At 33.5% G+C, this 11,859-nt stretch overlaps 1 protein-coding gene across 1 annotated transcript; it reads right to left on the bottom strand.

Moving 5' to 3' along the window:
* Positions 1 to 1,038: 1,038 nt before the first annotated feature.
* Positions 1,039 to 2,917, bottom strand: LOC139856115 (protein TRI1-like). Its single transcript, XM_071845352.1, has 2 exons — positions 2,601 to 2,917; positions 1,039 to 1,356 (listed from the first exon to the last, which is right to left on the bottom strand). Exons 1-2 carry the CDS (start codon positions 2,853 to 2,855, stop codon positions 1,231 to 1,233), a joined length of 381 nt encoding a protein of 126 aa, XP_071701453.1. The 5' UTR covers positions 2,856 to 2,917; the 3' UTR covers positions 1,039 to 1,230.
* Positions 2,918 to 11,859: the final 8,942 nt, after the last annotated feature.

Here is an 11,859-nt window from a genome sequence, read left to right as displayed (position 1 = left end):
GATAATGACGACTCCTGTTGTCATTGGTCTAAGGATGTGAACCAATCATGACACGTCATTTTGTAAGTATCTTTTAAATGTTACGGAGTATTTGAGATTTGAGATGAAATCATAGCATTACTAAATCTTTCTATATTTATTTGTCGAAAGATAATGATAGTACACAACTTTGGCTTGGTTTCTGTTTGCGTATGTAGTTAAAAACGAGTAAGACGGACAAGTTTATCCAATACTAGAAGAATGATTTTGATTTTATTCTGTACACATCTAACCTACTAACCTAGTTAGTCTGCCACTCAATCAACATGTATTGTCATTCAATATGTATTATCAAAAACATGTACTGTCACTCAAAAATGTATTTTCAACAAGATTTAAGCCTAAGATATCTCTTTTTACAACCACTAAATGAATATACTTCATTGTTTACAACAATTTGTTTATTTAGTATTTTTCATATTTATTAATTAACAGTTTAAATATAATACATTTAAATTATTAGTTTTACTTTTAAACTCCATATATATACATCTTGTAAAAGCGTCTTGAATATATTATCATTTATTATTTATTTATTTATTTATTATATACGAATATGAAAGTGTATTTTATTGAAATTCAGAAAGTAATTTTGATGGAAAAAGAACCATGTTTTTTGATTATAAATACTCAAGACAAGTGCAATATTTTTGAGGTTATAACTTATAACTGTTGTCTTCCAGTTGAATGCATCTTTATAAATCTTTCTCGAATGGCTCGTGAACAATTAACCAGCTTTACAACACTAGCTATAATGCTATATGGTGTTCACATGTAACTAATGACTTCCAAGTATAACTAATTATTTCTTCTATTGTTTACACTTTATTATCATCATATATATATATATATATATATATATATATATATATATATATATATATATATATATATATATATATATATTGGAGCTTGTTATATGATCATGCAAAACAATGTAGTCAGAAATTGGCACCTTAAACACCTTAAAGTTTCTAGCTTGTAAGCTACATTTCAAAAGATCACTGAACTCTAACCAAAGACAATCAAGAGAACAGATCATTAGTTTCCCATAGAGTTGATAGCGGTAAGCACATTTACCATACAAAATACGACTTTGTGACTCATCGTGTCACAAGTCAAATACCAGTACCACTATACTACAAACCCGAAATTAACATACACAGCATGTAACAAGTTTCATGAGCACCATCATTTAGACTTAATAAAATGTTGTGTCATTAACTTGGCAATCTCCAAGAATCCAACTTTGTCTTTCCCACTGAAAATAGTTTTCAACTTATCATCGCATATGATTTCCTTTTTGTTGGCTGGGTTCTGCACAACATCACAGTTAACAGAAATATGTCAAGCTGTAGGCTAAACAATAGTTTAACGGTAGATTAAAAAAGGTAAAAAAACCTAATACCCAAGCAAATTTTTAAACTCCCATACTAGGATGCAAAGTGAATCGAAATGCTTTTTAGTAATTAGAGCAAAAATTATGTACATAACTGAGATATAGATAACACCACTGTTTATGCATCAAAGATATGATACCAGAACAGGATAAAGAGAATACTTGATGCATAATTAGTATCATCAATGGTGGTGTTTGTTTTTTTAAAGAATATATTAATCCACAGGAAACTATAGACATACAGCTATTGAATATGAAAATCCACAAGAAACTATAGACTACAATATTTGTTAAATATTAAAATCCATGACAACTTCCAAAAACTCATAAACTGAAATTTTGGTCTGGTGACAGATTTCAATGAAGAATATCACCACTAAATATTACAGTACTAATACTAAATGTACTACGTATTAAATATAATTAAAATGACAAAAACAGATTCACACGAATCTAGATCAACGCAAACCTCATTCAGTATTGATGATAACTGATATATATAAATAATCCTGGCTTAAAATCTAGCAAGTAAAAATCCTAATTTCATGCGGGCATCTTAACGCTTATGAAGTGATTTTTCTACTTTAAACTTGATTGAAGTCATAAGTTCGGGATCAATCATGTAAGATTATATGTGCATTATTGTTAGTCACACCATCTTAGACAAACATTCACCTTCTCACAATTATGCACAATTTTCCTTTTACTCCCTAATATTTACCATTGTGCATAACACACATACTTTATTATCTTGTAATTGTATGAAAACAAACTGCATCAAGAAGTAAAAAACATACCTATGTTTCATACAATGATACCTGATTAAATTGCATAAAAGTATAAAGAACTTTCACTCAATTTCCATCTGTATGTAGTGTATAATTTTTTACCTTTTCATAACTTCACTTGCATACACTGGTAATGTAATAAATGTTTGTTTGATCAAAAGGTAAAAAAAAAAAAAAAAAAGTTTATTTTATACTAAAACGACACATTATTTATTATGCAATTTAACAAGGGCAACTTATTACCTGCTTCACCTAAATGTCATAAACCCTAACACAATAACGAAAATAAAACAATATATACATATATACGTAGAGATTTATTAAATCATAAATAAATTAAAAGCAGATATAAAAATATCAGAGTAGTGATTAACCTGAAGTTTATTGCTTTTAATGTATTCCCAAACTTTTTTGACGGCGTTGGTTCGAGAAATTTCCGAGACACCGAGAAACTCGCCGAGAGCTGGAGACACCGGAGTGGATTTCAGGATACCGGCAGGGCGGCCACGTTTCGGCGCAGCGGCGGTGATGATGGAATAGCTATCGGCGGCGGTGATGGTGGCGGAGCTTTCAGCGGCTGCCATCAGAACTCTTGAAGCTTGACCGAAAAAACGAGTTGTCCACGCCATTGATTATTACGAAAGTTGTTGATCGCGAAAACCCTTTTTTGATGTAAAACCCTAATTGAGACTTGTGGAAATGGAGGGAAGATGTATGTCTTCAACACAGTGATACTTTATTTATTTCAAACCCTTTGCTAATGCTCAAATTGCAGTAACACCCCCTATATGTTCCGAAAACAAACAATACTTTAAATCATGGTCTTCAACACCGTGATGCTTTATTTATTTCTAACCCTTTGCTAATGCTCAAATTGCCGAAACACCCCCTATATGTTCCAAAAACAAACAATACTTTAAAGAGTGATGATATTTCCACTTGTTTATTTGATAAATCTACATATATTATGCATTGATGCCTTGTACCATACAAATCGTTAAAACATAATAAAAGTGGAAAATGTGATTTTATGCAAAAAAGACAAATGAATTACTAGGTTAACAATTTGAAAATGTGATTTCATGAAGGACAACTAATGTTATAAGTAAATTATATGTAATGTATTTTGTAATAGTGTCATTTTATAAGAAAATACTCTTTCGGTTATTTACTTTTCAGTTTGAAGATTTTATTATGTCTTATTTCTGCACACTTGCAGATGTTTTTACTGCGAACTGTTTGTTTTCTAAAAATATAAGATTAAATAAAATCTTATTATATGTACAATTCGCAGACTTAAAAATAAGTTTCTTAATGTTGCAGAGAGCTTAAGTTATTTTGCAAATATAAACAAACAGTTTTCCTATTAAGCATACAAACCTATAGATCACAGCTTCTCTGATATGGTCCACAAAACATCTTAAAAAAAAAAAAAACAACTATAAATACTTAGCATGTGCTCTTTATTGTAAAACAACAAACACATAGCTAGTTAAAAGTAATCCACTATGCAACATGAACTCACAACATCAAGTTAGTGCCTTACCTTATTACCCCCAGGTCAAAGGCCCTTTGTTCTTAACACGTACTAAAGTAATTTAGTATGATAGTTGTCTGTTATTTTTAGGGATTGTTTTTATGTAACTAGTATGCTCTACAAATTGTTGGACTCTAAAAATTGATAGTAGCAAGTTAAAGGTATATAGAAGTTAATGAGATACAGTTAGGATGATCTTATGGTTATTTGGCTTGCATAATTTGCACAACAGAAGCTAAATATATAACCCCTGCTTACCATTTCTTTCCATTTTTCAAAAAAGATAAACAAACGGAAAAATGTCAAACATAGGTGTATAATGTTGTAACATCCCGATTCTCAAAGTGATTGGGGAGCCGCGCCGCGGGCCCTTCTAGCCGCGCCGCGGGCTTCAGTTGTTTCAGATGGTTGTTTCTTTTGTACGGAGGCTGTTACCATGTTTGCCTTGGAGCCGCGCCGCGCTTTGTCTGGGCCAGACCCGAATTTCAGCTTTTAAAAAGGGGTTTAATGAAGGGCAATTTGGTAATTTTACATATGGATAGTTTTTGAGCCACAAAACTGATGCAACCCCATCCACATCTTCATTTCACCCCATTTTCATCTCTTTCTCTTATCCTCAAAACCCTAGAGAGAGGAAGAAGCTTTAGAGAGAGAGCTCCATTTGAGGAAGAAGAAGAGTGAATCGGGTCAAGTTACTAGTGTTAAAGTTGTTCATCTCGTCAACGGAAACATTTTGGTGGTATTGGTAAGTCTTAACTTCGAGTTTCATTATTTGATTTGAGATTTAATGTTAGAATTTGAACTCAATTTGTCAAGAAACCCACTTAAACTTAAGAAGTAAGTTTATTGAAGTTATTGTTTGGGTTTAAAGTTGATGTTGGCGGGTTTTGGGTTGGTTGATGATTTAGCATCGTTTAAGGCTTGTAAATGGTGTATAATCACTAATGTTAGTGATCATAGAAGTGTTGGAAACTATTTTGGGTGTATTTGGTTGACTAATTTTGAAATGGGTCAAAATAGGGTTTATGTGTCAAATTGGGCAAGATTGGTGTTTAACACTTATGTTTGGGTTTGATTGGTGTTATTGGAACCATTATCACCCTAGAATGTGATTATTGGTAAGTTTGGGCATGGATTGTGCTTGAAAGTGCAATTGGGTCAAAATTGTACTAGTTGTCAATATGGGTTGGTTTGTAATCCACCATAATTGTGTTGTTTGTTATGTGATAATGGAATAGGTACTTTCCATTGACTTGTTGCGGATTTGACTTTGCATTCATCAAGGCGTTAAGGTGAGTGTAAATATATTATATGCGTATGTATGCATATGATGGGTGTGGGTGGGGTAGAGTGATCCTTGGGCGTTCGGGTTCACTCTACACGTGTATGAGATATTGGACTCTATGAGTTTTGGGTCCTTGAGGCACGTTTTTGTGTTTTGGGTTACCACCCTTGGCGTAGTGAATTTCGGGTGATACGAATTCACATTGACAAGTAGGTTAACCCCGTGATGTTGTTGAGGTGATGTGGGTAGTGATTCGCGTGTAGTTCGGCTTTACTAGTGAATCTCGTGTAGTTCGGATTCACAATGTCGCGTGTAGTTCGGGCGTTCCCATTGTTGTTGTTGATGCGGCCTAGGGTAGTGATTCGCGTGTAGTTCGGCTTCACTAGTGAATCTCGTGTAATTCGGATTCATGTTGTCTCGTGTAGTTCGGACATCCCTATTGTCGTTGTGGAGGAAGGTAGTGAATCTTGTGGAGTTTGGATTCACTTAGGCACGTGTAGTTCGGCCAACCTTCATGTGTTTAAGGTTAAGGGGTTAACCAATGTGACGCCCCGTACAAAACCATCATGTACGAATCGTCAACAACAGGTCCATTACACGGTATAATACTACATGCTGTTTTAAAACAAATTTTGCATTCATGAAAATATAACGTTTTACAAAAGATAACGTGACACAAAGGTCGTTACAAAGTCATTATTCAAAATAACATAAGTTGCGAATGCAAAATAAAAGTTCCATGATTGAGACATCTCTAAGTAATGCAGCGGAAGTCTAACACAACGAGTCTGTAACAGCAAGTCTATAACACCAAGACAGCAAGTCTAACAGCGGAAGCAACAACGTATAAGCACCTGAGAAATACACGCTTAAAAGGTCAACAAGAATGTTGGTGAGCTATAGTTTGTTTGTAATCAGTAATGTAATGTAGACCACGAGATTTCGAATTCAAAACATTATGAAAAGTATATGCTTATCCGTGGGCACCCGGTAACTAACTTAACGTAATATTACCCCTTAAAAGTACACTTGGTGAGTGCGTCTGTTTACGAAGTATTAAACATCCGTTGAATGCTAGCTGTAGTGACCCGAACTTTTCCATGTTTATATATATTAATTGAGATTGATATTTACATGATTAAATGTTTCCAACATGTTAAGCAATCAAACTTGTTAAGACTTGATTAATTGAAATATGTTTCATATAGACAATTGACCACCCAAGTTGACCGGTGATTCACGAACGTTAAAACTTGTAAAAACTATATGATGACATATATATGGATATATATATATATAGTTAACATGATACTATGATAAGTAAACATATCATTAAGTATATTAACAATGAACTACATATGTAAAAACAAGACTACTAACTTAATGATTTTTAAACGAGACATATATGTAACGATTATCGTTGTAAAGACATTTAATGTATATATATCATATTAAGAGTTATTCATACATGATAATATCATGATAATATAATAATTTAAAATCTCATTTGATATTATAAACATTGGGTTAACAACATTTAACAAGATCGTTAACCTAAAAGTTTCAAAACAACACTTACATGTAACGACTAACGATGACTTAACGACTCAGTTAAAATGTATATACATGTAGTGTTTTAATATGTATTTATACACTTTTGAAAGACTTCAATACACTTATCAAAATACTTCTACTTAACAAAAATGCTTACAATTACATCCTCGTTCAGTTTCATCAACAATTCTACTCGTATGCACCCGTATTCGTACTCGTACAATACACAGCTTTTAGATGTATGTACTATTGGTATATACACTCCAATGATCAGCTCTTAGCAGCCCATGTGAGTCACCTAACACATGTGGGAACCATCATTTGGCAACTAGCAAGAAATATCTCATAAAATTACAAAAATATGAGTAATCATTCATGACTTATTTACATGAAAACAAAATTACATATCCTTTATATCTAATCCATACACCAACGACCAAAAACACCTACAAACACTTTCATTCTTCAATTTTCTTCATCTAATTGATCTCTCTCAAGTTCTATCTTCAAGTTCTAAGTGTTCTTCATAAATTCCAAAAGTTCTAGTTTCATAAAATCAAGAATACTTTCAAGTTTGCTAGCTCACTTCCAATCTTGTAAGGTGATCATCCAACCTCAAGAAATCTTTGTTTCTTACAGTAGGTTATCATTCTAATACAAGGTAATAATCATATTCAAACTTTGGTTCAATTTCTATAACTATAACAATCTTATTTCAAGTGATGATCTTACTTGAACTTGTTTTCGTGTCATGATTTTGCTTCAAGAACTTTGAGCCATCCAAGGATCCATTGAAGCTAGATCCATTTTTCTCTTTTCCAGTAGGTTCATCCAAGGAACTTAAGGTAGTAATGATGTTCATAACATCATTCGATTCATACATATAAAGCTATCTTATTCGAAGGTTTAAACTTGTAATCACTAGAACATAGTTTAGTTAATTCTAAACTTGTTCGCAAACAAAAGTTAATCCTTCTAACTTGACTTTTAAAATCAACTAAACACATGTTCTATATCTATATGATATGCTAACTTAATGATTTAAAACCTGGAAACACGAAAAACACCGTAAAACCGGATTTACGCCGTCGTAGTAACACCGCGGGCTGTTTTGGGTTAGTTAATTAAAAACTATGATAAACTTTGATTTAAAAGTTGTTATTCTGAGAAAATGATTTTTATTATGAACATGAAACTATATCCAAAAATTATGGTTAAACTCAAAGTGGAAGTATGTTTTCTAAAATGGTCATCTAGACGTCGTTCTTTCGACTGAAATGACTACCTTTACAAAAATGACTTGTAACTTATTTTTCCGACTAGAAACCTATACTTTTTTTGTTTAGATTCATAAAATAGAGTTCAATATGAAACCATAGCAATTTGATTCACTCAAAACGGATTTAAAATGAAGAAGTTATGGGTAAAACAAGATTGGATAATTTTTCTCATTTTAGCTACGTGAAAATTGGTAACAAATCTATTTCAACCATAACTTAATCAACTTGTATTATATATTATGTAATCTTGAGATACCATAGACACGTATACAATGTTTCGACCTATCATGTCGACACATCTATATATATTTCGGAACAACCATAGACACTCTATATGTGAATGTTGGAGTTAGCTATACAGGGTTGAGGTTGATTCCAAAATATATATAGTTTGAGTTGTGATCAATACTGAGATACGTATACACTGGGTCGTGGATTGATTCAAGATAATATTTATCGATTTATTTCTGTACATCTAACTGTGGACAACTAGTTGTAGGTTACTAACGAGGACAGCTGACTTAATAAACTTAAAACATCAAAATATATTAAAAGTGTTGTAAATATATTTTGAACATACTTTAATATATATGTATATATTGTTATAGGTTCGTGAATCAACAGTGGCCAAGTCTTACTTCCCGACGAAGTAAAAATCTGTGAAAGTGAGTTATAGTCCCACTTTTAAAATCTAATATTTTTGGGATGAGAATACATGCAGGTTTTATAAATGATTTACAAAATAGACACAAGTACGTGAAACTACATTCTATGGTTGAATTATCGAAATCGAATATGCCCCTTTTTATTAAGTCTGGTAATCTAAGAATTAGGGAACAGACACCCTAATTGACGCGAATCCTAAAGATAGATCTATTGGGCCTAACAAACCCCATCCAAAGTACCGGATGCTTTAGTACTTCGAAATTTATATCATATCCGAAGGGTGTCCCGGAATGATGGGGATATTCTTATATATGCATCTTGTTATTGTCGGTTACCAGGTGTTCACCATATGAATGATTTTTATCTCTATGTATGGGATGTGTATTGAAATATGAAATCTTGTGGTCTATTGTTACGATTTGATATATATAGGTTAAACCTATAACTCACCAGCATTTTTGTTGACGTTTTAAGCATGTTTATTCTCAGGTGATTATTAAGAGCTTCCGCTGTCGCATACTTAAATAAGGACAAGATTTGGAGTCCATGCTTGTATGATATTGTGTAAAAACTGCATTCAAGAAACTTATTTTGTTGTAACATATTTGTATTGTAAACCATTATGTAATGGTCGTGTGTAAACAGGATATTTTAGATTATCATTATTTGATAATCTACGTAAAGCTTTTTAAACCTTTATTGATGAAATAAAGGTTATGGTTTGTTTAAAAATGAATGCAGTCTTTGAAAAACGTCTCATATAGAGGTCAAAACCTCGCAACGAAATCAATTAATATGGAACGTTTTTAATCAATAAGAACGGGACATTTCAGTTGGTATCCGAGCGTTGGTCTTAGAGAACCAGAAAATTTGCATTAGTGTGTCTTATCGAGTTTGTTAGGATGCATTAGTGAGTCTGGACTTCGACCGTGTTTTCTTTAAAAATGATTGCTTAACATTTTTGTTGGAAACTATATATTTTTAACATATGAATATTATGTGATATATTAATCTCTTAACGTGTTTGATATTATGTGATAGATGTCTACCTCTAGAACAAGTCCCATTGACTCACCTAATAATAATGAAGAGTCAAATGTAAATTGGAATGATTTGTGGACTGATTCACAAGTTCCCGAAGAGGAACCGGAAGAAGAGTCGGAACCGGAAGAAGAATCGGAACCGGAAGAAGAATCGGAACCGGATGAAGAAATAGAACCGGTGGGGGAAATAATAAAACGGTTAAGTAAAAGAAAATCCTCAACCAACCGACCAAAGTTAATTATGGTCAATGGTGTTTCCGCCAAGGAAGCAAAATATTGGGAGGATTACCAATTCTCCGATGAATCGGATTCCGACGAGAATTCCGATGATGTTATAGAAATTACCCCAACTGAATTTAAAAAGGCAAAAGAAAATAATAAGGGAAAGGGCATAAAAATAGAGAAATCTAATTCCAACCCCGATGAACTTTATATGTATCGTCAACCCCCGAAGTCCTTAAGTTGTAACAATGACCCAGGAACCTCTAAACCACCAGGTTTTTCTAAACCAATGTGGATAACGACGGCTCATATTAGGGGAAAATCATATATCCCTAGAAACTTGGCAAAACGAACCAAAACCGAAGAAGAAGAAACCAGCGAGTCGGAATAAGATAGTTGTATTCATGTGGTGTAATATATGTAATATAGTGTGCTTATGCTTTATGATATATGTAAAAATTGCTTGTATTAATAAGTATTTTTTTTATGAATCTAACTCTTGTCTATTTTACAGTATAAAAACGCAAAATGGATAGACAACCCAATATTTTAAGAGACCTACCCGGAGACATGATTGATGAAATCTTGTCTAGAGTCGGTCAGAATTCCTCGGCACAACTATTTAAGGCGAGATCAGTTTGTAAGACATTCGAAGAACGTTCCAAGAATGTCTTGGTTTATAAGAGACTTTCGTTTGAAAGATGGGGGATATCACATTGGGAAACCCATAAGTTACGATGTGTTTACTTTGATGCATATATTGCGGGGAACCCAAATGCTATTTTACGCAACGGGTTAAGAAATTATTTTGACTCAATATATCCGAATATTGGACTTCGTGATTTAGAAAAAGCGGCTAACATGCAACATAAAGAAGCATGTTATGCTTACGGATTAGTAATGTTCGCTTCTCACCAAAGTGAGAACAAGAACATCGGGCTACAACTATTAAACAAAACGTTTCCACAAGTGACGGAGTCGGTAATTGGGGTAAGAAATGAGGTTTTTAGATTATTACGGGACTGTTGGACATTACGTAACCCTCGTCCCTTTGATGACGTTACAACACGCTGTCTTATCAACGGCCATAACGGTTATGTTGCACAAGACGAAGGATGGGAAGTAGTCCTAGTAAAACCAGAATGCATGACTTGTTTCTGGACGTATGAATTACGTGTCTTTATTGCCTTTGCTGAACGACTTGTGTACTAGCTAGAATTGTCTTCACAACTATCTTGTATCAAAGTTATTGTGTGCTATATTTCATGCTTTATGTAAAATAAGCGGTATTGTAAGTTTGTAAAATATTGTATAAAAGTTTGAACGCGAAATATTATTATAATCAGTTTTTCATATAGAATTGTAGTAGTTGAATTGTATATTAGCTACTAAGTATGAACTTAACGGGTAGGTACTACCCGAATTTAAACTTATAAAACGCTAATATGAAGAAAAAGCTTTTATAAATGAGTTCATATTATGCTACGAAATACTATTAACTACTCTTAATATTCTGTATGATTAACTTGTTCCATTTAACTATTTTGAAGGAAATGGCACCGACTACTCGACACACCGTGAATATGAATGAAGAGGAATTCCGTACTTTTCTAGCTTCAAACATAGCCGCAGTACAGGCTGCGCTACATACTAACAATAACCTTGGATCTAGCAGTACAGGAAATCGTGTAGGATGCACCTACAAAGAATTCACTGCCTGCAAACCTTTGGAATTTGATGGAACCGAAGGACCGATCGGATTGAAACGGTGGACCGAGAAGGTTGAATCGGTGTTTGCCATAAGTAAGTGTACTGAAGAGGACAAAGTGAAGTACGCTACGCATACCTTCACAGGTTCTGCGTTAACATGGTGGAATACCTATCTAGAGCAAGTGGGACAAGATGATGCGTACGCACTACCGTGGTCAGCATTCAAGCACTTGATGAACGAGAAGTACCGTCCCAGAACCGAGGTCAATAAGCTCAAGACAGAACTTAGAGGGTTACGAACCCAAGGATTTGATATTACCACGTACGAAAGACGAT

The sequence above is a fragment of the Rutidosis leptorrhynchoides genome, chromosome 6, assembly GCF_046630445.1.
Source record: "Rutidosis leptorrhynchoides isolate AG116_Rl617_1_P2 chromosome 6, CSIRO_AGI_Rlap_v1, whole genome shotgun sequence".
NCBI lineage: Eukaryota > Viridiplantae > Streptophyta > Magnoliopsida > Asterales > Asteraceae > Rutidosis > Rutidosis leptorrhynchoides.
The sequence above is the reverse complement of the archived record's forward strand: the minus strand, read 5'-3'. Positions and strand labels throughout refer to the sequence as shown.